Source organism: Ursus americanus, chromosome 21 (assembly GCF_024610735.1).
Source record: "Ursus americanus isolate L20-20 chromosome 21, mUrsAme1.1.p, whole genome shotgun sequence".
NCBI lineage: Eukaryota > Metazoa > Chordata > Mammalia > Carnivora > Ursidae > Ursus > Ursus americanus.
In genome coordinates, this window is record NC_142147.1 from 55,033,361 (window position 1) to 55,057,751 (window position 24,391).

At 47.1% G+C, this 24,391-nt stretch overlaps 1 protein-coding gene across 7 annotated transcripts; it reads left to right on the forward strand.

The window, feature by feature from the left end:
- Positions 1 to 1,175: 1,175 nt before the first annotated feature.
- ZNF331 (zinc finger protein 331) lies at positions 1,176 to 14,777 on the forward strand. 7 transcript variants are annotated; one of them, XM_045789423.2, is made up of 6 exons: positions 1,176 to 1,315; positions 2,006 to 3,260; positions 3,920 to 4,019; positions 9,014 to 9,061; positions 10,296 to 10,422; positions 12,975 to 14,777. In XM_045789423.2, exons 4-6 carry the CDS (start codon positions 9,053 to 9,055, stop codon positions 14,309 to 14,311), a joined length of 1,473 nt encoding a protein of 490 aa, XP_045645379.1. In that variant the 5' UTR covers positions 1,176 to 1,315; positions 2,006 to 3,260; positions 3,920 to 4,019; positions 9,014 to 9,052; the 3' UTR covers positions 14,312 to 14,777. The 7 variants fall into 7 exon arrangements, with proteins under 7 accessions (XP_045645379.1, XP_045645377.1, XP_045645386.1 ...); XM_045789421.2 differs by having other exon boundaries at positions 3,920 to 3,998; XM_045789430.2 differs by having other exon boundaries at positions 2,006 to 2,071.
- The last annotated feature ends 9,614 nt before the right edge of the window (positions 14,778 to 24,391 follow it).

Here is a 24,391-nt window from a genome sequence, read left to right on the forward strand (position 1 = left end):
CCCATGGGTCCTGTCCCCATGCTTTACTAAAACCACTTTATCGCACAAAGAGGTCTCAAGAATTCTTTCTTAGGCTTCAGCTTTGAACCCTAATGTCTTTCCTACATCAGTTGGGATTTAACAGATTGAGGGAACAATGCTATAAGGTTAAATTTGATTCGAAAATATTTGAATAGGAATGTAAGAATTATTTTCCTACTTCTGTTCACTGGAAATACATAAAAGCAGTGTCCACCCAAGAGTACAGAGTTTTTGTTCTCTACTGTCATTTCCAAGTAACAGGCATCAAGGCTTTTTGAAGAAGTGGCTAATTCTGCATCTGGGATAGAGAAAGAATAAAGTAAATCTACAAGAGCGCGCCTGGGTAGCTCAGTCGGTTAAGCTTCTGCCTTTAGCTCAGGTCATGATCCCAGGGTGCTGAGATTGAGCCCCCCACCAAGCCCCACACCGACCTCCAGGTGGGGCTCCCTGCTCCCTGCTAGTTGGAGAGCCTGCTTCTCCTTCTCCCTCTGCCCCACCCCCGACTGGTGCACGCTCTCTCTCAAATAAATAAAATCTGTATAAATAAATAAATAAATAAATAAATAAATAAATAAATAAATAAATAGTGCCTACAAGGAAAAGCCAGAAATAACTTATCATCATTCAAGGTAGCTTTTTAAAAGACTGATTACTCTAGAAAGCATCAATTAAAGAGACAAATACGCTGCCTTTACAAGGGATCAATACTAGAGTGGAACCACATAGTCCGCCTATAGAAGGGAAAGCCTTACTTTATAGAAATATCCCAGTTAATGGTTGTAGAAGGAATGACAGAATTAGAAAAACGGGGTTGTTGGGGTTTTTTTTTTAATAATTCAAATAATGATCTGAGGGACAAGTCTCAATCACTCCCATATCAATCATTTAGCAACGAGTAACATCACACAGATGACTAGCCACCCTTACGTAAGCGGCCGAAATGCATGTTGGGAGCAGGGCCGGCCTCCCGTCCCTACGCAATTCTTTGTTCTGAACTACATTTCCCAGAAGTCTGTGAGACACAGCTCCTTGGGGGGGGGGCCGCGTAGGGTTGCATGCCGGGGAAGTGGACCACCGCGCGTCCAGCTCCGTGTATTGCCGGGCTGTTGGACTACATTTCCCAGAGGGCCCGTGTACCGCCTCCTCCCCAGAGTCGGAGCGCAGCGAGGTGCCTGCTGGAAGAAGCTTACTGCGCCGAGGATTGTCTGGGCTCAGCGTTCCGCCGACGCGCTCCCGAGTTGATCTCAAGCCTTGCGCCCCCTCCCGACGCCCTGTGGGTCGTGGGCCCCGAGCGGTGAGTGGTTGGCCTCCTGGCGGGGAAGGCACGCGCGCTGCGGCGGGAAGGGCGGCTAGGAGGGCGCCCCGGGAGAGGAGGCTGGACTTTGAGCCCGGGCCCGCAGCCCCGGAGAGAAGTACGGGGGGTGCGCAGGGGTATCGGGGCCCGGGGACCCCGGGGAGGGGAGAGACTCCGGCTCCGGGGCTGTGACGCACTTCGGGGAGTGTGTGGGGGTGGGGTGGGGCGGCGCGGCTCGCAGCGACTGCGCGGCGGTGGGAGGGGCCCCTGCGCCGCCGCGGGGGTGGCCGCGGGACCCGGTGGGGGGACCGTGGGTTGGGGAGGACCGTCTAGCCTGCAGCTCTGGGGTCGCGGCTGCTTTCTCCGGCCTCGCAGGCCCACGCAGGGGCAGTGGCCCCGGAGGGAGGGCAGAGCCCGAACCCCGCAGAGAAAGTGACCAGTAGAAAGGGCGTAGGATCAGTCCTGAGGACGAGAAGCGCTCTCTTTCCAGACTCCCTGAGAGGCAGGACGGAAAGGGGGGATGCGGGCAGGGGGCTGCTGCGTATTTCAGAACCCCGCTTACTGCGGCCTAGTCCCCAGGTTCCCCCTTGTCTCCGATTGGTTTTAGTTGGGCTGTGTGGGCCTGGAGGGTGCTTTCTGATCCAGCTTGTGCTCCAGAAAGGCCCTAGTGTCTCCTCCTCTTTCCCCCAGGCCAGGCGTCCTCCGGAACAAGCATCCTGAGGAGGAAGACGACTTGTTACACATCTTAAAGTCAAGGTTCAGATGAGTTACCTTTTTGTTGAGTAAATGTCTTGTGTTTATAGGACTTCAGGATATTTGCTTTCCCTGGTCAGAAATGTTCTTCCCAGCAGTGACTCATTCTTTCCGGAGAGGTGTGATGGGGCCTTGCAGGTGTATGCGCAGAACGCATTACCGAAGAACGGTGGGGAGGTTCGTGTTGTGCTTTATTTGAACCTGGGATTTGGTCAGGAGGATACTTGTTTTAAGATGGGATCCTCGGTCTTTCGCAGAGGCCTGACTTTCAGAGCACAGTGAGAACAGAGAAGGTTTGATTGTTTCGGCCAGTAAATGACAAAGTTACCAGCTTGGTGATGCTTTAAAGGTGGGGTTTGAGGGGCGCCTGGCTGGCCCAGTCGGTAGTGTGCAACTCTTACCAAATGTGCTGAAGGAGCACTAGAGCGTGCAGCTCTTTATCCGGGGTCGTGAGTTCCAGCCCCACTTTCGCCAAGGAGCCTACTTAAAATTTAAAATTACTAAAATGAAATTCAAAGGAATTGAGCCATTATTTTAATAAGAAAATAAATAAAAGTGGGGTTTGCGCAAAGGTCTTTGTCATCAGTGCAGGGAGTTTTTCTTTTTTTTTTTTCAGTGATCAGTACATAGAAATTTGTTGTATTATCCACATCTTGTTGGAGGTCTGACAGCTTCAGTCTGTTTCAGTTGCATCTTCATATGAACTGTGAGAAGCAACATGGTTTGATGTTGAGTGTGAGTTCTGAAACTAGAGCAGGGTTTGGCAGACTTTTTCTCTAAAAGGTCATGTATTTGAATAGTTCATGTTTTGTGGGCCACATACGGTTCCATATTCTTCTTCTTTAATTGATCTTGTTAATTTTTAGAATGGTTTTAGATTGGCAGGGAAAAAATTGCAAGGTTAGTATGGAGAATTCCCAGGTACCCTGTACCTGCTGTCCCCTGTTGTTAACAGCTTACATTAGTGTGGGATATTATTTACAGTTGGTGAGCCAGTTTTGATACGTTATCGTTAACTGAAGTCCGTGCTTTATTCAGATATCCTTAGTTTTTACATGACGTTCTTCATGTGTTCCAGGATGCCATCCCGGAGATCACGTTACATTTCATTGTCATGTGTCCTTAAGCTCCTCTTGGCTGTGACAGTTTCTCAGACTTCCCTTGTTTCTGATGACCTTGAAGGTTTTAAGAGGTACAGGTATTTGGTAGGATGCTCCTCTCTTGGAACCTGATGCTTTTCTCGTGATTGGACTGGGCATACGGTGTTGGGGGTGGAAGATCACTGCTTTCATCATGTCATGGCAAAAACACAAACTGTCAGCATGATTTATGATTGCTGAGTGTGAACTTGGTCCTCTCGCTGAGGTGGTTTGTCCGTTTTCTCTACTGTGAAGTCACTCCTGTTTCAAAGACCAGGTCTCCCCAAATGACAGCTACATGTTTCAGAAGCGCTGTTACTAGAGCCTAGTCACTCTGACCCTGCCTTGGTGGTCACATCTTTCTCTCTTCTCACCCCCTCATTTGCTTGGAAGGACCCCTGCCATTACATTGGGCCCACCTGGCATGCTTCAGGATACCTTCCTGTATTGAGGTCAGGTGACCAGCGACCCCAAGTCCACCTGCAGCCTCACTCCCCTTTGCCATGTAATGTAACATATTCACAGGCTCCAGGGTTAGGACGCGGACATGTTTGGGAGACAGTTGTCCTGCCTGCCACAGGCCTATCCGTCCACAGTTCCCCTGATGACCACAGTATACTCACTCCCCCATAACTGTGGACTTTTGCTTTGTTGATTTGTTTTAAATTTGGGACTATCTTAAATCATATTTCTTATCATGGAATTAATACAGGCCTGCAGCAAAAGGTTCAGTTTCCTAAGGAGCTCGTAAAGAAGAAACTCGAAATTACCCATAGCTGTACCACCCAGAGGTAATTGCTGTTGATATTTTGGTATGTATGTTTCCAGCCTTTCCCCCCCACCCCATGCATATGTGTGTGGTTTGTCTCTAGAGCACTGGATCCTGCTTACTGATACGTAATTGAGCCAAACACTCTCCAGATCTTAGTTTATAGAGGAATCCAATTCAGCTGTGGGTGACGTGATACCTGTGTGCGTGTGGAGGAGAGGCGTTCCAGTGACCCCCGACTGGCTTTAAAAAACCTCTCACACATTTGCACCTTGAAGGATTAGAAAGACATCATTTGAAACTAATCCCATGAACAAATGATCAGTAAAGACAGGCTTTCAGAATTTGATTTTCTCAGATGTGAATTTTTCTTTCACAGAACATGACAGGAGTCACTGACTTATTACAAATATGAACTGTACCATAACATTTCTATGGGCAGATACATGAGAAAAATGTAAGATGACAGTAGTTTAAAACGTTCACATAAACAGAGGTACCTGGATGGGTCAGTCAGTGGCGCATGTGACTCTCAATCTCAGCGTCATGGGTTCAAACCTCATATTGGGTAGAGACATTGCTTTTTAAAAAAATTAAAATGTTCACAGAAATCTTCCATATCACATGGAATACAAGATCCGGCCACTGGCTAATGTTCTCAATTTGGCATCTTCTCAGTTTACGTTTACTTCATTTTATTAAGACAGAGAGTGCGAGCAGGGGAGGAGCAGAGGGAGAGGAAGAGAGAGAGAGAGTCTCAAGTAGACGCCACGCCCAGCATGGATCCTGATGGGGGGCTCGCTCTCACAACGCTGAGATCAAGACCTGAGTCGAAACCAAGGGTCGGACGCTTAACTGACTAAAGCACCAAGGCGCCCCTCAGTTTACATTCTCTGAGCTGGATTTTCCGTGCAGATCATGTCTGTCCCTCTCTACTAGTAGAGAGGGAACATTTTCTCCATATACGCCTTAGGCTTTTTTTTTTCCTTTTGCTAATGTCAATTTAAAGGAATTTCATTTTTAAGAGGCTCTGAAAGTTTTTAGTTACCGTGGTTTATATAGATAGCAGGTATGAGAAGCATGTTTTAGCATAAGAAGAAAGGAAAATTCAGGCTTGAGTTTTTTCTATAAAATCAGGTTAGGGGTTGTGTAACGTTACTGATTTTCAGTCATAACTGCTAACTTGTATTAAGTAACTTAATGTTGAGTTTTATGTAGATTATCTTTCTAAAAATTCGATGCAGTCTTACCTGGCAGGTACTACTTCTACCCCAGTCTTAACCATGGGGAACAGTGTGAGGTTAGTAATGGTCAGAGCTCAGATTTACATCCTGAAAGTCAGACCACAGGGCCTTATTCTTACTTTCACCAAGTGCTCTCCCCCCAGATAATGCATACATTATTAAACCTACGTTCTTCACTTAGGAATTCATCCTAAATTTCTTTCTCAGAGAAATAGTATAAATATCATTATTAGTAAATATATTAGATGCCATTATAGCAGACCATAATTTATTTAATCTGTCCTCTACTGTGAGATACTCCTACCCTTTTTTTTCATTTTTTAAAATGATTCTCTGGAAAATCTGAATAAAATTGCTGGATTACCTGAGTATCAATGTCCTGGTGGTTCTATTGTACTGCAGGTTTGTGATGTATTACCATTGGGGTCCACTGGGCAAAGGGCATGGGATCCCGCTGTATTATTTCTTACGACTACATGTGAATCTACACTTATCTCAAAAGATATTTTGGAACATACCCCTTGAACATTCTGATATATATTGTGCACTCCTGTACCTATTTCCTTGGGATAAGTTCCAAAAAGTAGAAGTTGCATCAAAACCTTACTTTTGTTAAGTGCCTACAATATGATAGGAGTACTTGGAACGACAGATGACTAAGAGGACATTGTTACCTGCACATTGCTTATGAGCCAGCCAGAAAGGGAAACAACGGAAGCCCAGGGCAGCCTGCGGTCAAGGCCTGTGGAGACTTCTAGGTGATTGTGCGCTGAGAGGTGCTGGGAAGGGGACATCATTCTCGCTGTGGCCACTGTTGTCAGGTCATGACCAGATAATTCTGAACACGTGGGCTCTGTGTGGAATACAGTGGAATTTGTTTTCTAAGTTTTATACCTTACATGTTTTCTCTAATGACACTGACGCAAAGTGAAGGGAACAGGGTCCGGTGGCCTAGCATTCCATAGGACGCATGGCTGGAAGGACAAGCTCAGAAGTCAAGTTCACCCCCCACCAAGACAGCCGTCAGTATGTACAGGACGTCCCTTGGAATCTTAGTCATGTTTCCAGTCGGTGCCCCGGCATATGTGGGTATGGGTAGACATCAAAGAGTTGGTTTAGGTAGTAGGAAGCGAAAGGAAGCAAAAGTTGTGCGTAAAATGATGCAAAGATATCTCACAAGGAAACTGAAGAGAAGCTCTGAGAGTCTATCATTTATGAATTGAAAAGAAACGCACAAACATGTATATGTCAGGCAAATGCCTGGCTCTTGTTACACACCCAGTTCAGAGTCACCAGGACCACCACCAGGTTCCGTGATTCACTAGGTCAACGCACAGGATTCAACAGGTGGTCCTGTTCAGGGCCAGGACTTATTACAATGAAAGGATACACAGCACCATCAGCAGAGGGACAGGCACATGGGACAGACAACATTGGGAGGAAACCAGGCGCATGCTTCCCAGAGCGTTCTCCCAGTGCAGCCACAGAGGACATGCTTGATTCCTCCAGCCGCAAGTTACAGCAACACGTGCAAAGCCTTGTCCACCAGGGAAGCTCATCTGGGTCAAGAGGCCAGGGTTTTTAGGGGGTCAGTCACCGAGGCACCCTCTCTCTGCACATACCAACATTCCAGACTCAGAGGAAAGCAAGGGCTTAGCAATGTAAACCACATCGTTTATACAAACAGTTGAAGAGCAGTGAGCCTTGTCAGGGAACAGCGGAACCCTCTGGAAGTCCAGCCAAGGGCCAGTCCTGCATGCAGTTTCAAACCTGCTCGTTACTGTCTTTCTGCACAAGGGATCTATAACTTCCAGGCTTTTTCTTTCTGTTTCTCTATTTCTATTTTATATCTCTCTATTGGTGTTCTGGTTTGTTTCTGTCTGTGTGTCTCTTCTCTCGATCTGTCTAGATACAGCTATATGTACTCTATATATTCGCGTCCAGTGTATATATATACATATGCACACATGTTCGTATGTAGAATTTCACAAGTATATTGGTAGCCTGATTTCTCTGCTGACAGTGTATCTGAAGTGTCATTCGTGTCTTGTGAGGATGTCTTCCAACTTAGCATTTCATGGTCCTTTACTCTTTCACACCAATCTTCTGCATGTATTTCTGCAGTGAGCTCTTCTGGGCACGGGGTGCTGAATGTTGCCTGGGGCTTCCCCTCTCCACCCTGTCCACCTGCCACATCTTGACCGACCTCACCCTGCCTAGAGGCCAGGAGAGGTTCCAGAATGGATGGTGCAGCCCCTCCACCCTGGATGGTGCGGCTGGAGGGAGTGGGGTGTTGCTCAGAGTCAGACCAAGCACCCTAAACACACCCCCTCTCAGGTTCGGGATCACAGCGCCCCTGCCCAGAGTTAGCCAGACTGAGAGGATTGGGGGCACAGTATCCACACAAGATCACCCTCAGTTCTGACACTGAAATCCATGTTCAGGACTTTCCTGAAACCACCCTCAGGACTCGAAGGATCCCTAGAACTCACTGAGAGCCGTTCTACTCAGAGTTCCAGTTAATTCCAGGGAGAAGATGCAGATTGACACCAGCCAGGGAAACAAGCACTTAAGCTAAAGTCCAGGAGTGTCCCCACCATGAGCTTCCAGTGTCCCCTCCCCCTGGAGCTAGGACTGGATGCTCTGTTGGCATCGAGGTAGGACAATATGCATAGAGTACTGCCAACCAGGGAAGCTCACCTGAGCTTCGAGGCCCAGAGTTTGCACTGGAGCTTCAGTGCGTGGGCACAGTTGATTGATTGAATGATCGATCATCCAGACATGACTGACTCACTGTCTGCATGTCAATCTCAGTCCCCTGGCCAGTTGATATTCCATGACCCAAAGTACACACCCTGAATCACCTGGTTGGTCTTCTTGGTGTAGCCAGTTCCCGCCCTAAGACTGGTTGGGGATGGCCATCTGCACCCAAAACAAAGACATTCCTATCAGGTATAACGTAGATTACTTCTTAGAAGTTGGGGGCACATGACAAAAAAAGAATGAGATCTTACCATTTGCAACAAGATGGATGTATCTAGAGAGTATTATGCCAAATGAAAAGAGAAAGAAAAAACCGTATGACTTCACTTATATGTGGAACCTAAATAATAAAGCATATGAACAAACAAAAACAGAAACAAACCCATAAATCGAGAGAACAGACAGACATAGTTGCCAGAGGGGAGGGAGGCCCAGGCTTCCAGTGGTGGAGTGAGTGACGGGGAGGAAAGGCACAGCATAGGGAACACAGTCCGTGGCTCTGTGATAGCGTCACGTGGTGACAGATGGCAGCCACACATGGTGCGCACAGCGTGGCGTACAGACTTGGGGAATCGCTGTGTTGTATGCCTGACACTCACGTAACATTGTGCCTGGCTGGCTCGTTTGGTGGAGAATGCAACTCAGTCTTAGGGTCGTGAGTTCAACCCCGTGTGAGGGGTGAACCTACTTTAAAAACAATTTCAAGTTAGACTGAGAAACGACAGGTGAAAGTCAGTCTGACTTCAAGTTAAAAACAAATAAAAATTCTTCTCTGTGCACAGCTGGGTTTCGTAGGGTTTCAGGGAGAGCTTTTTCGCCTTTTGTCTAGATTCCTCTTCATCCTCTCTGGATGTGGCACGTTGATGTGTGCGTGCTGTGGGAGGAAACAGCCGGGGTGGGGGGGTTTGGAAGCAAAGACGGAGCAAGAAGCTTGTATTAAGTCATTCTGGGACCAAGGTGCACTTATTTTAATGCCTCTTTTTTTCTCGTATATCTGTGGCTTCTCTGGATTTTGTGTCTTTGGTAAAAGAAACCCCAAGAGGACTGATCAGTTCTTGATTCTAAAACTATGGCGCACGTAAGTATTTCTCTTTCCTTCTTGAAATGTGATATTTAGGTCCTATGGCTATTTCTGTGAATTATCCTGAAGACTCCTGCCCAACCGAGGCCCATGTAATTACCCACGGCCCGGTTCTTCCTGTTCCAGCAAACAATAATGCCATACGGCCCTGTGCCCACCTGTGTGGCTGATGCCCACATCCCCACTGAGCTGGGGGCTCAGTGTCTCCTCTGTGCTCACCTTGTCAAGAGTCATGCTGGAGCAGTAGGGGAGGAGAGGCCCTTGAGAGAAACACTTGAGTCACGTGTGTGGTTTAGGAGTTGAAGAAGGTGGTCCCGTTTGACCACCTGCAAAAACGAAAACTCCCTGCTGTTCTCCATGGACGTTTTTTCCAGGCGGGGAGGAGGGAATGTTCACGTTGGTCGGTCTCTGTGTCAGTGGTGAGAGCTGGAGCTCCATGAGGCTTTTGGGATTGGCTAGGGCTGTGCTTGGGGCCTGAGCACTAAGAGGCTGCGGTGTTATCAGGGGATATGAGGGGTGCGTGCTGTTGAGCACACCGTCTAGACCTCGGCGTGTATCCATGTCATCTGACACCACTACCTAAACCAGGAGCAGAGAAAAGCCAGGGGTGGTGGGTAGTCATGGGTAAGAGGGTCACCCAGTATAGGAGGCCCAGGTGATCACATACCCCTGGAATTGGGGAAAACCTTAGATGTTTGGTTGTACCAAAGTGTACAACTCTGAGAGTTAAGTCCAGTCCATCCCTGCGGTGGAATAAGAAAATGCTCTGGTACTTAGATAGGAAGACTGCGTAAGCCCTTGGCAAAATGATGCCCTTGAGGCTGAGAACATTCAGAGACGTAAACTCTAGTTTCAGAAGTAAAACATCTCACTTCACACGGCAGAAACAAAACCCTGGGCATTTTCCTTCCCTTGAAGGTGGAAAGGATGCCACAGGCATCCACACCTGCCGAGTTGTTACGAGGCAGGCCCGCAGTGGGCCCCGTGCTCGTGAGCAGGAGTGTTTCGTGCGTCCTGACGGCTTGGGATGACGAAGCGTTGCAAGGGTGTGGGTTTCTCTGCAGCAGCGGGCTCTTCAGGAACATGAGGGGCTCTGCTCAGTCACAGTCCCCACCGCGCCCTACACACGACACAGGCCTGTGGTCTGCTGCTGGGTCCAGCCCAACCCAGAGTGGAGCCCCTTCTGTGCCGTCCTTCGTGTCCTCAGGGACGTGTGGGTTTGTGTTTTCAGGGTTTGGTGACGTTCTCAGACGTAGCCATCGACTTCTCTCAGGAGGAGTGGGCATGCCTGGACTCCACGCAGAGGGACCTGTACTGGGACGTGATGTTGGAGAACTACAGTAACCTGGTCTCCCTGGGTGAGTTGCTGCTGCCTGGAATGCCAGCTCCCTCCACTGGCAGTGTCAGGACTGACTTCCAAGAAACGAGTTCAATTTCTGCTTCCTCTTCTCAAGAAGTGTCTTGAGCCTTGTCGCATCTGAAATGGGCATCACGCCCCTTTGTCGCCTCGTCCTCTTCCCACCTTTGTCTGGCCCTTCCTGTTGTCACCTCTCCTCCTTAGTAACCGAAGGGTGAATTCCAGTTCTGGGCTGTTCATCTCACGGCCATCTTCAGAGCGCTGAGCGTCGTACTGTGCTAGTATGTTCATGCCCAGAGCGCTGCTGATGGCCTGGGGCACTCTGGGGACCCGCCTCAGGGAGCCCCCATCTCTTCCAGTAAACCAGCCTTTGTGCTTGATGTGGAGGTGGACTGAATGGACAGCATTCATGTAAAACCAAAGCAAGCATTTTACATTAGCTGTGCATTGTACCTGAAGTGAGGGTAGACGTTAGGATTCCTGAATTCTGAGCTACGCGTGGGATGACAACGTCTGGTAAACGTCTTGGGCTGTGTCTTGTCTGTTAGAGAAATAACAGCCATAGTAGTAATGGCTGGTGTTGTGCTCGGCCTATACCAGGCGTCGCTGGGAGCACTGTGTGTGTGCAGATACGCTTCACCCCAGTCCCATCAGTTTATGAGGTAGGCAGGTGGCGAGGTCTAATTGGTAGGTGAGTTTACTCAGGCACGGAGTGACTTGATCAGACAGGGGAGGCAGAACCAAGAATCCACACTGCCATCTACCCTCTTGTACTTGCCTCCACGGTAAGGCCCTCAGAAGTTTAAAATAAGACTTTTCCTGTCTGGTTGCCTGTTATTTAATCCTTTCTCTTTTCTGAAGTCTTATCACTTTGACTTCCAGCTTGTCATAAACTTGACTAAGTCTCCATCAAAGGGGTTATTTTTTTAAGATTTTATTTATTCATTTGAGAGAGAGACAGAGCACACGAGCGGGGGCAGGGGGAGCAGCAGGCAGAGGGAGAAGCAGACTTCTTGCTGAGCAGGGAGCCTGACGTGGGGCTCCATCCCAAGACCCGGAGATCACGACCTGAGCCGAAGGCAGATGCTTAACCATCTGAGCCAGCCAGGTGCTCCTCCAAAGAATTTGAGCATATAATTTTTTTCTTAAATTCTACACCATGTGGCATTTCTTTTTTTGAAAGCAGGCCCTTTCATTTCTAAGCCAGATGAGACTTGCTGCTTTGGGGAACGCGGGAAAGAACCGTGATGGCTGAGGGAGACAGGTGCAGAGGAGAGTGACAGCCAGTCTGGCTGGGACAAGCCATCACTGCAGTAAGCAGCCGGGCCAGACAGGAGCAGGTGCGCCCCTGGGGTATTTGGAAAGCTCCCTATGAAGGCCACGGACAGCCTCTGGGGAAGAAGTAACCACCGTGAACCCGATCTTCGCCCCATTCCCCTCCCGCCGGTTTGCTTCTGTTTTGCTCCTGCTTCACGTGCTGCTGATGCTGCTGGTCCGTGGACCACACCGTGAATAGCAGGGGTGTAGACAACATGATCCCGTGCCCTTTGTAGCTCCTGCAAGTTGGTTGGTATCCTAGCTTCAAGTGCTTTTTTCCTTTTATCTAATTTTTGCTAATACTTCTTCCTGGCTGCTGTTCCGTTCTAACATCACAAGACGTCTTGTGCTGTTCAGACGCACACTCGGTGCTGAGATCCACGGTTCAGCGGGCGTTCACTGTGGCAGTCTTCCATCACTGCGCCGTTTGCTCTACTAATTCTTTACAGAGAAACTGCACTCCATCTGCTCGTTGGTTATGTAGTGACACTGTTCACAGTGGATAAAAGCGTTGTTTTTAAAGGAAAAATGACTCGTTCTTATAATAAAGGCCTGGTTGGCTAGCATGCTCCACAGCTGATCGTTTGACACTTTGTACCATCAGCATGAACTCCTGAATTTAAGCATTTCTGGGTTTTGCCTCGTGTTGGAGTTAGCGTCCTCATTGATGGTCGGACCCTCAACATTCCCTCACAGGCGTTTACCGTGTTTGTTACAGTTAATCCTACACGTTGTCCCTTTTATTGCCTTTGATGGTGGGTCTTTTTGTTCAGAATCACTCTTCACTATATGACTGACAGATATATTCATTTCAGAGTATTAATTTTATACCCAGGTGACCAGCTGTATATTCTTGCTCTACACACGAGTTCTATATTTGATTTTCCTGGGTTTTCCAGGTATGTCGTCACATCATCTGCAAATCGTGCTCTTCTCCATTTTTATTTTTGAGATCTGCTCCTCCGATTGCTTTTTGCTTACTTGTGTCAGCTGACAGGAAATAGAAGAACTAACAGGCAGTTCCTTTTCCTTGTCTGACTTTAGCAGGAGCGTCCCCAGTGTTTCCTCATTATTGTGGTGCCAGGTGTGGACTGTACGCTTAAGGAGAGCCCTAGTGATTCATGTCCTTTCTCCTAGAGAAGGTTTATTTCTGTCAGAGAAGTTGTTCGTTTGTGGTTAGATTTGTTTGTGTTTTCATTTTCCTTAACAGGAAATAAAATGTTACTTTTTTTCCAGATTTAGAGTCACCATATGGGACCAAGAGTTTACCTACAGAAAAGGGCATTTATGAAATAAATTTGTCCAAATGGAACTCAAATGGAAAAAGTAAATCCCTTGGCCTGGACTGGATGTGTGAAGGTGAGTTTGAAGGACCGCAGGGCCCTCAAGAGGGCTGTTTCAATCAAATGGTAGTCAACTGTGAGAAAACGCCCACTTGTAGAGAAAATACCTCTGTTAGACCACATCAAAGACTGCATACTAGGGAGAATTCCTATGAATGTAAGGAATGTGGGAAGGCCTTTAGTCGTGGCTACCAGCTCACTCAGCATCAGAAAATTCACACAGGGGAGAAACCCTACGAATGTAAGGAATGTAAAAAGGCCTTTCGTTGGGGTAATCAACTCACTCAGCATCAGAAAATCCACACTGGTGAGAAACCCTATGAATGTAAGGACTGCGGGAAGGCCTTTAGATGGGGTTCAAGCCTCGTCATTCATAAGAGAATCCATACGGGTGAGAAACCCTATGAATGTAAGGACTGCGGGAAAGCCTTTAGACGTGGTGACGAGCTCACTCAGCATCAGAGATTTCACACTGGGGAGAAAGACTATGAATGCAAAGACTGTGGCAAGACCTTTAGCCGCGTGTATAAACTGATTCAGCACAAGAGAATTCATAGTGGTGAGAAACCCTATGAATGTAAGGACTGCGGGAAAGCCTTTATCTGTGGCTCAAGCCTCGTTCAGCATAAGAGAATTCATACTGGTGAGAAGCCCTATGAATGCCAGGAATGTGGGAAGGCCTTTACGCGAGTCAATTATCTCACTCAGCATCAGAAAATCCACACTGGTGAGAAACCTCACGAATGTAAGGAGTGTGGGAAGGCCTTTCGCTGGGGTTCGAGCCTTGTTAAACACGAGAGAATTCATACTGGTGAGAAGCCATATAAGTGCACAGAGTGTGGGAAGGCCTTTAATTGTGGCTACCACCTCACCCAGCATGAGAGGATCCACACGGGGGAAACGCCTTACAAGTGTAAGGAGTGTGGGAAGGCCTTCATCTATGGGTCAAGCCTTGTTAAACATGAGAGGATCCATACAGGGGAGAAACCCTATGAATGTAAAGAGTGTGGGAAGGCCTTTAGTCATGGCCATCAGCTTACACAGCATCAGAAAGTTCACACTGGTGAGAAATCCTTTGAGTGTAAGGAATGTGGGAAGGCATGTAACCACGTAAACCATCTTAGAGAACATCAGAGAGTTCACACTGCTGAAAAACCTCTTGAACAAAAAGAAGGTGCAGAAGCTTCTATACAACATGCATTCCTTCCACAGCACAAGGAGAATCCATGATACATAAGAAAGCCTTCACTGGTCACTCTCCTGCTTATAGCATCTCAGAATAGTCATGCTCGAGGAATAGAGAAATCACTTTTTCTTAGTGATCACAACACAGTGTAGACTTGTTTCTTGTTTTTTCTGTTTTGCTGAATTGGTTTAATGAGTGGATAGAAGCCTCCCGCTACCATTCAAGCTCCGTCTCACATCAGATTTGTTCTAGGGAATAACTCTGCTAATGTAACATATGCGGGAAAGCCTCCCACCGTGGTACACACCCTCCCTGTGACCATCACCATCGCCCTCTTGACTCCTGTGACACACTGGGAAAATGACCTGTTACCCCTGTGCATTGTGTGTGAAATGGGGACAGTCACACCTGCCTAATGCTGCTGTTGTGGTGACTGAGTGTGGTACCTGTAAACTCTCTGGAACATTGTGTAAGCTCAATAAATATTAGTTGTTGTTGTTCTTACCATCATTACCGGTAGTGCTGCTCTTAGTGAGTTCCTACGGGAACACCCCCTATGGGTGCAAAGAAGTTAGGAAAGACGGTCAAACTTGTAGAAGAAATACAGGAGATTACTGTCACAGCCTTGGGTGGATGATGTTTCTTAGTACACAGAAGACGCTAAACGTGAAATAAAAAGTTTATACGTTGGACTTTATCAAAAGTACAAAGTTCTGTTCCTCAGGTGATACCATGAAGACAGAAAAAAGCAACAGGCAGACTAGGAGAAGTAATATGTATTCTCCACACACCTGATAAAGGACTCACGTAGAAAACACATTCCCCAAGTCAGTAATAAACCTATTTTAAACGGGTGAGGGGATTTAAATAAGCACTTAGAAAAGAAGATGGCCAAATGGTCAGTGAGCGAGTGAGAACGGGCTCAACATCATTTCTCATCAAGGAAACGCAAAGTAAAGCCACCATGCGATTTCACTAGACAATCACTAGAATAGCTGACGTTAAAATCACGTATGAGCCTGGCACTTCGCTGGGTGGTCACTTGTGACCTGTTCAGAAAGGAATGGGGCCACCACACGGGACCTCCGCCAGATCCTGGAGGTCCTGCAGCAGGGGCAAAGAGGTGATGCTTAAGGAGGGCGAGTGAGTGTGTCCTGGGGGAGGAGCTAGGGCCTGGGTTCAGTCCTAGAGAGAAGGGAGTGGGTCCTTTTGTGGAAAGGACTAGAGCCCACGGGAGTTGAGTTGAGAAGCTGGGGGAGGGGCGGGAGGGGCTGGTGTGTGTGGGAGGAATGGCTAGTGCTCAGACAGGTTCTGGGAGACTCAAGGAGAGTCCAGGGGAGCCTTCAAGAGCTGGAAGACTTTACTGCTCATGTTTGTGGCCTGGGAGACCTAAGGAAAGCCTTGGCACTAGGCTGGCAGTGTGGTTAGAGCACAGAGGAGTGTCCCGCAAAGGCCGACAAGGGATCCAGAGTCTGGGATCAAAGTAGGGCTTATGTGTGTTTTGCCCCAGGGTTGGGGTGCCAGTATCCACAGACCACAGGTGTGGGTGGGTGCTGTCCTGAATAAATGGAGGAGGGAGAAGACAAGGGGAGGAGTGTGATGAGGGAGGGAGTGAGGGGACAAGTTGGAAGGGTATGGGGGGGCCATAAAGAGGAGGAACAGGGGGTCACAGTGGAGGTCACACTGACAAACTGGACGCCCCAGGGGGAGAGGCAGTACTGGTCAGGCCACAGGTGAACACTGCCTGGGTGCGCAGAAGGAAGTGGAAGCATGTGTATCAGTCAAGACTCCTGGTTCAAGGAGCAAAAACCTAATTGAAAGTAGCCAAAGAGAGGAGAGTGGGGAGAATAAAAATTGACTTGTGCAGAGGAATCACTGGCTTTAGCCTCCAGTGGACCCAGGCTCTCACAAAACAAGGTATCTGCCTTGCGTCTGTGCTCTGCTTTCTTGGGTAGCTTTTATGCTGAGGCTACACACGGTGGTCCTGACCACGCCAGGACCCGTCATACTTAGGACTTGCAGTCCCAGGTAGAAAAGTCTCCCAGACACTTCCACAGGCTTTGCAGAATGGAGTCTCGCTGACTGACTGGTTCATGAGTCTGTCCTGGAAACTCTGCCCAGGGCAGGATGGACTGGGAACATCTCAGGTGCCAGCCAAGCCTTTTAACCATCCTGGAGCTCGCCTAAGGCTCTCACACAGAGACTGGGGCTGGGGATTTTAACATCAGGAACTCTCACATACCCTGACCAGATACTGGGCAGGCAGAGTCAGCCGCTGTGCACATCAGGCCAGGAACAGAACATTCCTGCAACAGGTGAGGGTGTGGATTCAGAAGACACTGACCCCCACCCCTTGCTGGTGTGTGTAGGGGCAGGGGGTGGAGGCAGCATCTCAGTGCTTCTGTCCCTCTTCAGCTTTAAGATGACCCTTACGAAGAGCAGTACAATCCTGGGTTTGGGGATGGAGGGAGGTCCATAAAATATAAGAGTTTAACTCACTAGTGGCATGGTGCAACCTTGGCCTGGCCACCTTCCCTGTTTATTAGCGCTCCAAAGTTTGCCTTAAAATTGCCTGCAATGTCCAGTTTACCACAGAACCGTTCATGTACTCCACTAGTCCATCAAGGGTTAGAAGCATATGCTATCCAAATGCCCTATATAATTTCTAACACCATACTTTATAGTTTAAGTGTCTTTCTGAACATGGGCCTCCAGCACACGGTGTCACTTCATGAGCACATCCTCCACTCGGTTCAGCTCTTCTAGTGCTTGGCACTGCTCGCCTGAAAATCGCCAAAGTTCCCAGTATTGTGCTTCTCAGCCAGGGTTTCCATTGTTTGCCTGGTAGCCAGTCCCATCTCAGCATTTCATCCTCTACATCAGACCTCCATTCCCTTTACAACAGAGGCCCCCTTTGTTCCACAATTTCAATGTTAACCTTCAAACTGCTTTTTTTGGACTGTGTTTTTAATCTAGTTTTGAAGAGAGTAGTCTCTCGGTGGTTGCCACTCTGACATCAGAGCAGTTCCGACAAGTGTTTTCTGGCTGCCCATCAAAGCGTCAGTACGTAATCCTTGCTTCAGGCTCAGTTTTTGAGAGAATAAGGTTTAAAGCATCTTGACGCAGCTCTCCCCGTTACATCACTATTCATTTGCTTCTTGTGCATATCCGAAACAGAAGTTTCTACCGGTTCCCTGGTATTGTCTATGTTCTGCATTAGAGTGTGAGTTCTTGAATCCTGTGACCTTTTTTGACTTGCTCACCTCTGACTCCTCACCCCTTTGAACAGTAAGCACCATGTACGTTGTAGGCAGTCAGGAAATGTCTATTGAACAAATGAATTTGAGCCTCAATGATGCATTAATTGATGATTCCCTTCTCAAATGTATGAGCATAAGACATACTTTATCATTAAGGATACGTCTAGAAGTTGTTGCAAGGGTTCATGTGATCTCATGGTGGAGGAATGATACAAGGTGCTGAAAGAAAAGGATGCCAGCCAAGAATTCTTTACCTGTCAAAACTGTCCTTCAAAAACAAGAGAGAAATTAAGACAAAAGGTAAAGGAGTTGCTTGCCAACAGATCCGCCCTACAAGAAATGCCAAAGGGAGTCCTTCAGGCTGAACTGAAAGGACCTTGGACCATAATTTGAAGGCATGTAAAGAAACAGTAACTACACAGGTAAATACAAAAGCCAGTGAGTGATGCACCTGTTGTTTGTAATCCCTCTTATTTCCTACATGATTTAAAGGATACATGCATGAGAAAGATCAGTCTGTTAATAGGCACAAAATGTATAAAGCTGTAACCGACCATGAACGACAGGCAGGAATTGGGTAAGAGCTCGCGGAGAGCAATGTCTCTGTTACTTTTTCTAGGCTGGCATCAGTTCAAACTAGATTGTTATGAACTTAAGATGTCAGTCACAGTCCCCATGGTCATCATTAAGAAAATATCTTTACAAATGCAAATTCCTTCCTCATCCATTCGATAGCTGGAGTGGCTACATTAATCAGACAAAACAGGCTTCAAGTCTAAAACTTCTACAGGAAACGAAGAACATCATATATTAATAAAATTCATACACCAATTATGTACACACCAAAGGAACCTCAAAATACACGAAATGAACATTGACAACCAAAGAGAAATAGTTCTGCAGTCATAAAGATTTCAGTACCCCCACTTTCAGTCATGGTTAGAACATCTGGGCAAGAGATTGATTTGAAAAAGAGAAGACCAGCACCTGGGTGGCTCAGTTGATTAAGCACCCGACTACTGGTTTCGGCTCAGGTCACGATCTCAGAGTCATGGGATCGAGCCCAGCATCGGGCTCCACACTGAGCAGGGAGTCGGCTTAAGGATTCTCTCTCTCCTTCCCTCTGCCCTCCCTTGCTCATGCACTCACACACGTGCTCTCTCACCCCACCCCTCGTCTCTCACTAAATTTTTTTAAAAAATTCTCCCTCTGCTCCTCCCCCTGCTCACATTCTCACATAAACAAATAACTAAATCTATTTTAAAATAACAAAAAAAAAAGACTACACTACAAACCCAAGCAGAACTCACAGACACCCCACCAGCAACAGAACACACAGAGAACATTCTCCAGGACGGACCATATGTTAGGCCACAAAGCAAGTCTCAACAAACCGAAAAGCACTGGATCCTAGTATCTCCTCCAACCATGATGGAATCAAACCAGAAATCAACAGAAGGAGAGGAAAATCGTATGGAAATTAAACCACACTCTACAACAAACAGGTCAAAGAAGAGCTCACAAGGAAACTGGAAAATGGGAGCGAAAATCAAAACACGTGTGGGGTGCCAGGAAAGCAGTGCTCAGAAGGACACTCAGAGCAGTAAACCCCTACATTTGAAAAGCTAGGAAGCCTGGAAAAGAAGAGCAAACGAAACCCAAAGCTAGGAGAAGGAAGAAAATAACAGGGACTGGAGTGGAGGAAAAACAAAATGGAGACTAGAAAAATGGCATAAAGGGGCACCTGGGTGGCTCAGTTGGTTGAACGTCTGGCTCTTGATCTCAGCTCACGTCTTGGTCTTGGGGTTGTGAGTTCAGGCCCTCTGTTGGGCTCCATGCTGGGCGTGGAGCCTACTTTAAAAAAGAAAGGTACAAAGAATTAATGGAACCAAAAGTTGGTTCTTTGAAAAAAATCACCAAAATTGACAAGCCTTTGGCTAGGTTGACTAAGAGAAAAAGGTAATACAGTAATTATACAAAGAAAAGCCAGAGATCACTAGCGATGCTTCCAGTCTCTTGTAGGCGTAGGTGGCGAAGGTGAATCTGAATGCATCAACACAGCAGGTGCACAGAATAAACCTGAGCACGTTCCGTTCCACCAAACCCAGGGTTGCCAAGCTTTGTCTAGCAAGAACCAGATACTAAATATTTTAGGTTTTGCAGGTCACATATGCTCTGAGTCACGTACTTTTTTTTTCTTTTTACAAGCTTTTAAAAAATAAAAACCACTCTTAGCCTCTAGACCGTACAAAAATAGGGCCACGAGCAATATTTGGGGCGTGGGCTATAGTTTACCTGACTGCTGCACTAAGCCAACGTGTGAGCGTGGGAGAAAATTCTAGAGCAGCATTATGCAGCATGGTAGCCAATGGCTACGTACGACTATCGGTCTCTTGAAATGTGGCTAGTTGGTAAACTAAGTGTAGGGGCGCCGGGGTGGCTCAGTCGTTAAGCATCTGCCTTTGGCTCAGGTCGTGATCCTGGAGTCCTGGGATCGAACCCCACGTCGGGCTCCCTGCTCTGCTGGAATCCTGCTTCTTCCTCTCCCACTCCCCCTGCTTGTGTTCCCTCTCTCGATGTCTCTCTCTCTGTCAAATAAGTGTAAAATATATACTGGGATTGGCAGACTGTCCAGAAATAAAAAAGTAAACTACCTCATTAGTAATTTTTACATTTATTACATGTTGAAATAACATTTTGGATATACTAAGCTAAATAAAATCTATTACTAAAATTAATTTCACCTGTTTTTTACTTTTTTTTTTTTTTTACGTGATACTAGAACATTTTAAATTACCTATGTGACTCTCTTTATATCTGTTTGGACAGCACTAATCTCTACTGCTGCAATTTGGCAATATTTGCCAAAACTTTTAAGTGTATATGCTTTGACTCAGCATTTCCACTTAGAAGGATATATTATTTTTATGGTATTACACGTATCACCTTTCCCAGAGAACCTCCTCTTATTCGCAGAGTCTCCTTGGTGAAAATTACATTGATCACTGACTTCCCCTGGAGAGTCAGGGAAGGGGGCATCGCAGGATTGGTAGGAGGGAAAGTCACAGGCAGGTCCATCAAACATTTCCACATGTTTATACCAGGTTACTTGGAAAACCTACCCTCTGTTTTTTGCTAGACAAGACTTCATACCCTTTCGACTATTACATAATAAGTAAACTAGCCAACTGTGAAATTCAAATAAACAAAATTAGAGCATTTATATACATTGACAAATCTCTAGCGAGGTTTACTAACATATCCAACAGTCCTACAGCTAAAATAGAGCCAATGAGTGGGTTCAACAGAGCTGGACACCACAGCCTGCATTTCTAACCACTGCTCTCGTCGGTGCCCAACCCAGTGCTAGGTCTTAAGAAGCCCTTAAGGGACTCCGATACTTGTCATGAATGAAGTTGCTGTGGCCGATGTCGAAGAAGTTACTGCCTATGTTCTCCTCTATGATTTTCATGGATTCCTGTCTCACATCGGGGTCTTTCATCCATTTAGAGTTTATCTTTGTGTATAGTGTGAGAGAGTGGTTAAGTTCCATTCTTCTGTATCTAGCTGTCCAATTTTCCCAGCACCATTTATTGAAGAGACTGCCTTTTTTCCACTGGATGTTTTTTTCCTGCTTTATCAATGATTAGTTGCCCATAGAGTCGAGGGTCCATTTCTGGGTTCTCTGTTCTGTTCCATTGGTCTATGTGTCTGTTTTTGTGCCAATACCATGCTGTCTTTGTGATTATCACAGCTTTGTAGTACAGCTTGAAATCAGGCAATGTGATGCCCCCAGCTTTGTTTTTCTATTTACCCCAAAGATACAGATGTAGTGAAAAGAAGGGGCACCTGCACCCCAATGTTCATAGCAGCAATGTCCACAAATGCCAAACCGTGGAAGGAGCCGAGATGCCCTTCAACAGACAAATGGATAAAGAAACTGTGGTCTATATATACAATGGAATATTACTCAGCCATCAGAAAGGATGATTACCCACCATTTGCATCAACATGGATGGGACTGGAGAAGATTATGCTAAGTGAAATAAGTCAAACAAAAAGACAATTATCATGTGGTTTCACTTATTTGTGGAACATAAGGAATAACAGGGAGGACATTAGGAGAAGGAAGGGAAAAATGAAGGGGGGAAATAGGGGGGCGTGAACCATGACGGACTGTGAACTCCGGGAAACAAACAAGATTTCAGGGGGGGGGGGGAGAGTGGGAGGATGGGTTAGACCAGTGATGGGTATTAAGGAGGGCACGTATTGCATGGATCACTGGGTGTTATACGCAAACAATGAATCATGGAACACTACATCAAAAACTAATGATGTACTGTATGGTGACTAACAACATAACAAAAAAAAAAAAAAAAGACTGATACTTTTCTTCGCTTCTACATCAGAATAGCAGAACTGGATTGTAGAGGAGAAGATTGGGAACTCACAGCCTGGGCGGTGTTTTGGCTCAAAAAGTATGTTTTATTTGGCTGAAAGCAGCTTTTTTTTTTTTTTAAGGTTTTATTTATTTCTTTGAGAGCACGAGTGTGAGCATGAGTCCCCGGGGTGAAGGGTCGAGGGAGAAGCAGGCTCCCTGCTCCCAACACAGGGCTCAATCCCGGGACTCTGGGACCATGATCTGAGCCAAAGCCAGACGCCCAACCGACTCAGCCACCCAGGAGCCCCTAAAAGAAGCTTTTTAAACAAAAATTTTTTAGTTAAGAAAAATACTTTGATAGACTTGTCAAATCAGTACATTGTACACCTGAAACTAATGTCACATTGTCAACTACAATACACACACACACACACACACACACACACACACACACACATACTTTGACAAGTCTGGGGTGAAATTGGACCGAATGGTCTGCAGGCAGGACCTCAGTGGGAGACAAAAAGCATGAGCAGCGGAGCGCCTCGTGCTTCCAGCCTTGCTGGTAAACCAGAGATGGGCTGCTGCAGATGGGGAGGGAGATGGAGGGAGTCTGGAATTTGAGATCTTTTCAGGACATAGAGGGGAGGCTTCACTGAGAATGTGGCTTCTGAATAAATGCTAGACAGATGCAGGGGTCCCGAGGAAAGGTTTCAGAGAACGTTTGTAGAAAGTAAAAATCCAGATACAATTTCAGTGGTAGCATCACAGTGTTGAACTTTGATAAAGTGGAAATGAATCACGGCCACATGCTCCGCACGCGTCTCACCACTAGCTCTCCCAGTGGTGATCTTGAGCATGTTTTTAATGTACAGGTCAAGGGCGTTACCCACCACTCCTGTAAGGTGGTGCTCTGCACCACCCTGGCACCAAAACCCACATTACTCATCCCTGCGGCAATGTCTCTAAAACTCACATTCAATACCGACTACAATAACGCTATGACGTAGGTATCATCGTTCTTCTGATTTTCCATGAGGACATGGAGATGCAGTAAGGTTAAGTAACTTGCCCGAGGGCACACCAATACTGCGCGGTGACGCTGGACTCCAGCCCGGCCAGGCTGCCTCCGAGATCACGTCCTTAGTCATTGTGCTCAGTGACCCCCGCGAGGGCACCATGTGCCAGCCACCATGCAGGGGGCTTTGTGTGGACTAAGTCCCGAGGCAGTCCTATCTGTAGACACTCTGTCCCCACGTTCTGGTGGGGATGCCAAGGCACGGACAGGGCCAGCAGTACGCCATGAAGGGAGAGCCACATATGTCTCTGAGCATTGCACCATCAGTGGAATCCCCTACATGAAGGAAACGTATCTTGAAGCAGATGAGCGTGGCTCTCACGTCCAGCACTGCGTTCCCAGCACCATCGTGAGCAGATAACACCTGCAGAAGGGGGACTGCCGCCAGCACCGTCTGCTCCCTAGGGCTGCCTCTGTCAGCCAGCTACCCTCCACGTTCCCTTCCACGGCACCTGTGGAGTCCTCCACCCACTGCGCACGGGCTGTCGCCTGCGGAAGTGCACGGAACCACAGTAGCCGGCTCGCCCACAAGGCCCCTGCGAGTAAGCACAGTATTCACGTCTGAGGAGCTTGTCACCGCTACTCTCGACACGAGACACTGTCGACCTCCAGCAACCACTTTTATAGGTCTTAGAAATTTACAATAATCAACTCTTTAATATCCTTTAAATCAAATTTGCACAACCGTCTCTCACGGTCTTAATCGAACAGTGAACTTGTTCTGAATCGGATCCAGACAGCGCTTTCCCAGCCCCTTGCCTGCGGCCCCCACAGCTGAGGTCTTTAAAGCCCATCCAAAATCTCACACATTTTAAAAACAGCCCCAATACCTCTATCAGACCCTACAAAATTGGGTGATAGACTACGACTTCTGCCTGGCAAAAGACAAGGTAGACGGACCCTCCCAACGTCAGCATCTGGCTCTCATGTCTCATAAATATTCAGTCGGAAACAATCAACTCTCTGGTTTGGGTCCTTTCATTTCATTTTTCTTTTTCCTGGAGAATTGCCCACGTTCCGGTTTTGGCTGATTGCGTTTTCAGTAGCCATGTGACCCTATCCCCTATGCCTTCTACGAGCTGATGGTCCTAGAGGCTTGATGATGTTCTGATTTGCTGTCACACCCCTTTATGGGTCGCGCTCTGTCGCCTACTGCAGCCCGCTGGGATGCACGTGTTTCTGGTGGTCTCACGTTAGCAGTGACAATGATAACCTTTTCGCATCCGACTTCCCCCTTAATTTGTCCCCGTTAACTAACGCCGCCTAGCCCCGTCGTTTCAAGAGGACTTGCAAAACGGCGATAATTCTAATGCTGTCAATCCTCCTCCATCTATGTTTTTAAATTCACCGAATAACTTTGCTACTCAGTTTCTTGACCTCCATCCCTGCAATGGTCCCTCTCCTT

Coding starts and splice junctions, on each gene's coding strand:
- ZNF331 (XM_045789414.2), top strand. Junction 10,423..12,974: donor CAGTAACCTGGTCTCCCTGG/GTGAGTTGCTGC, acceptor CTTTTTTTCCAG/ATTTAGAGTCACCATATGGG.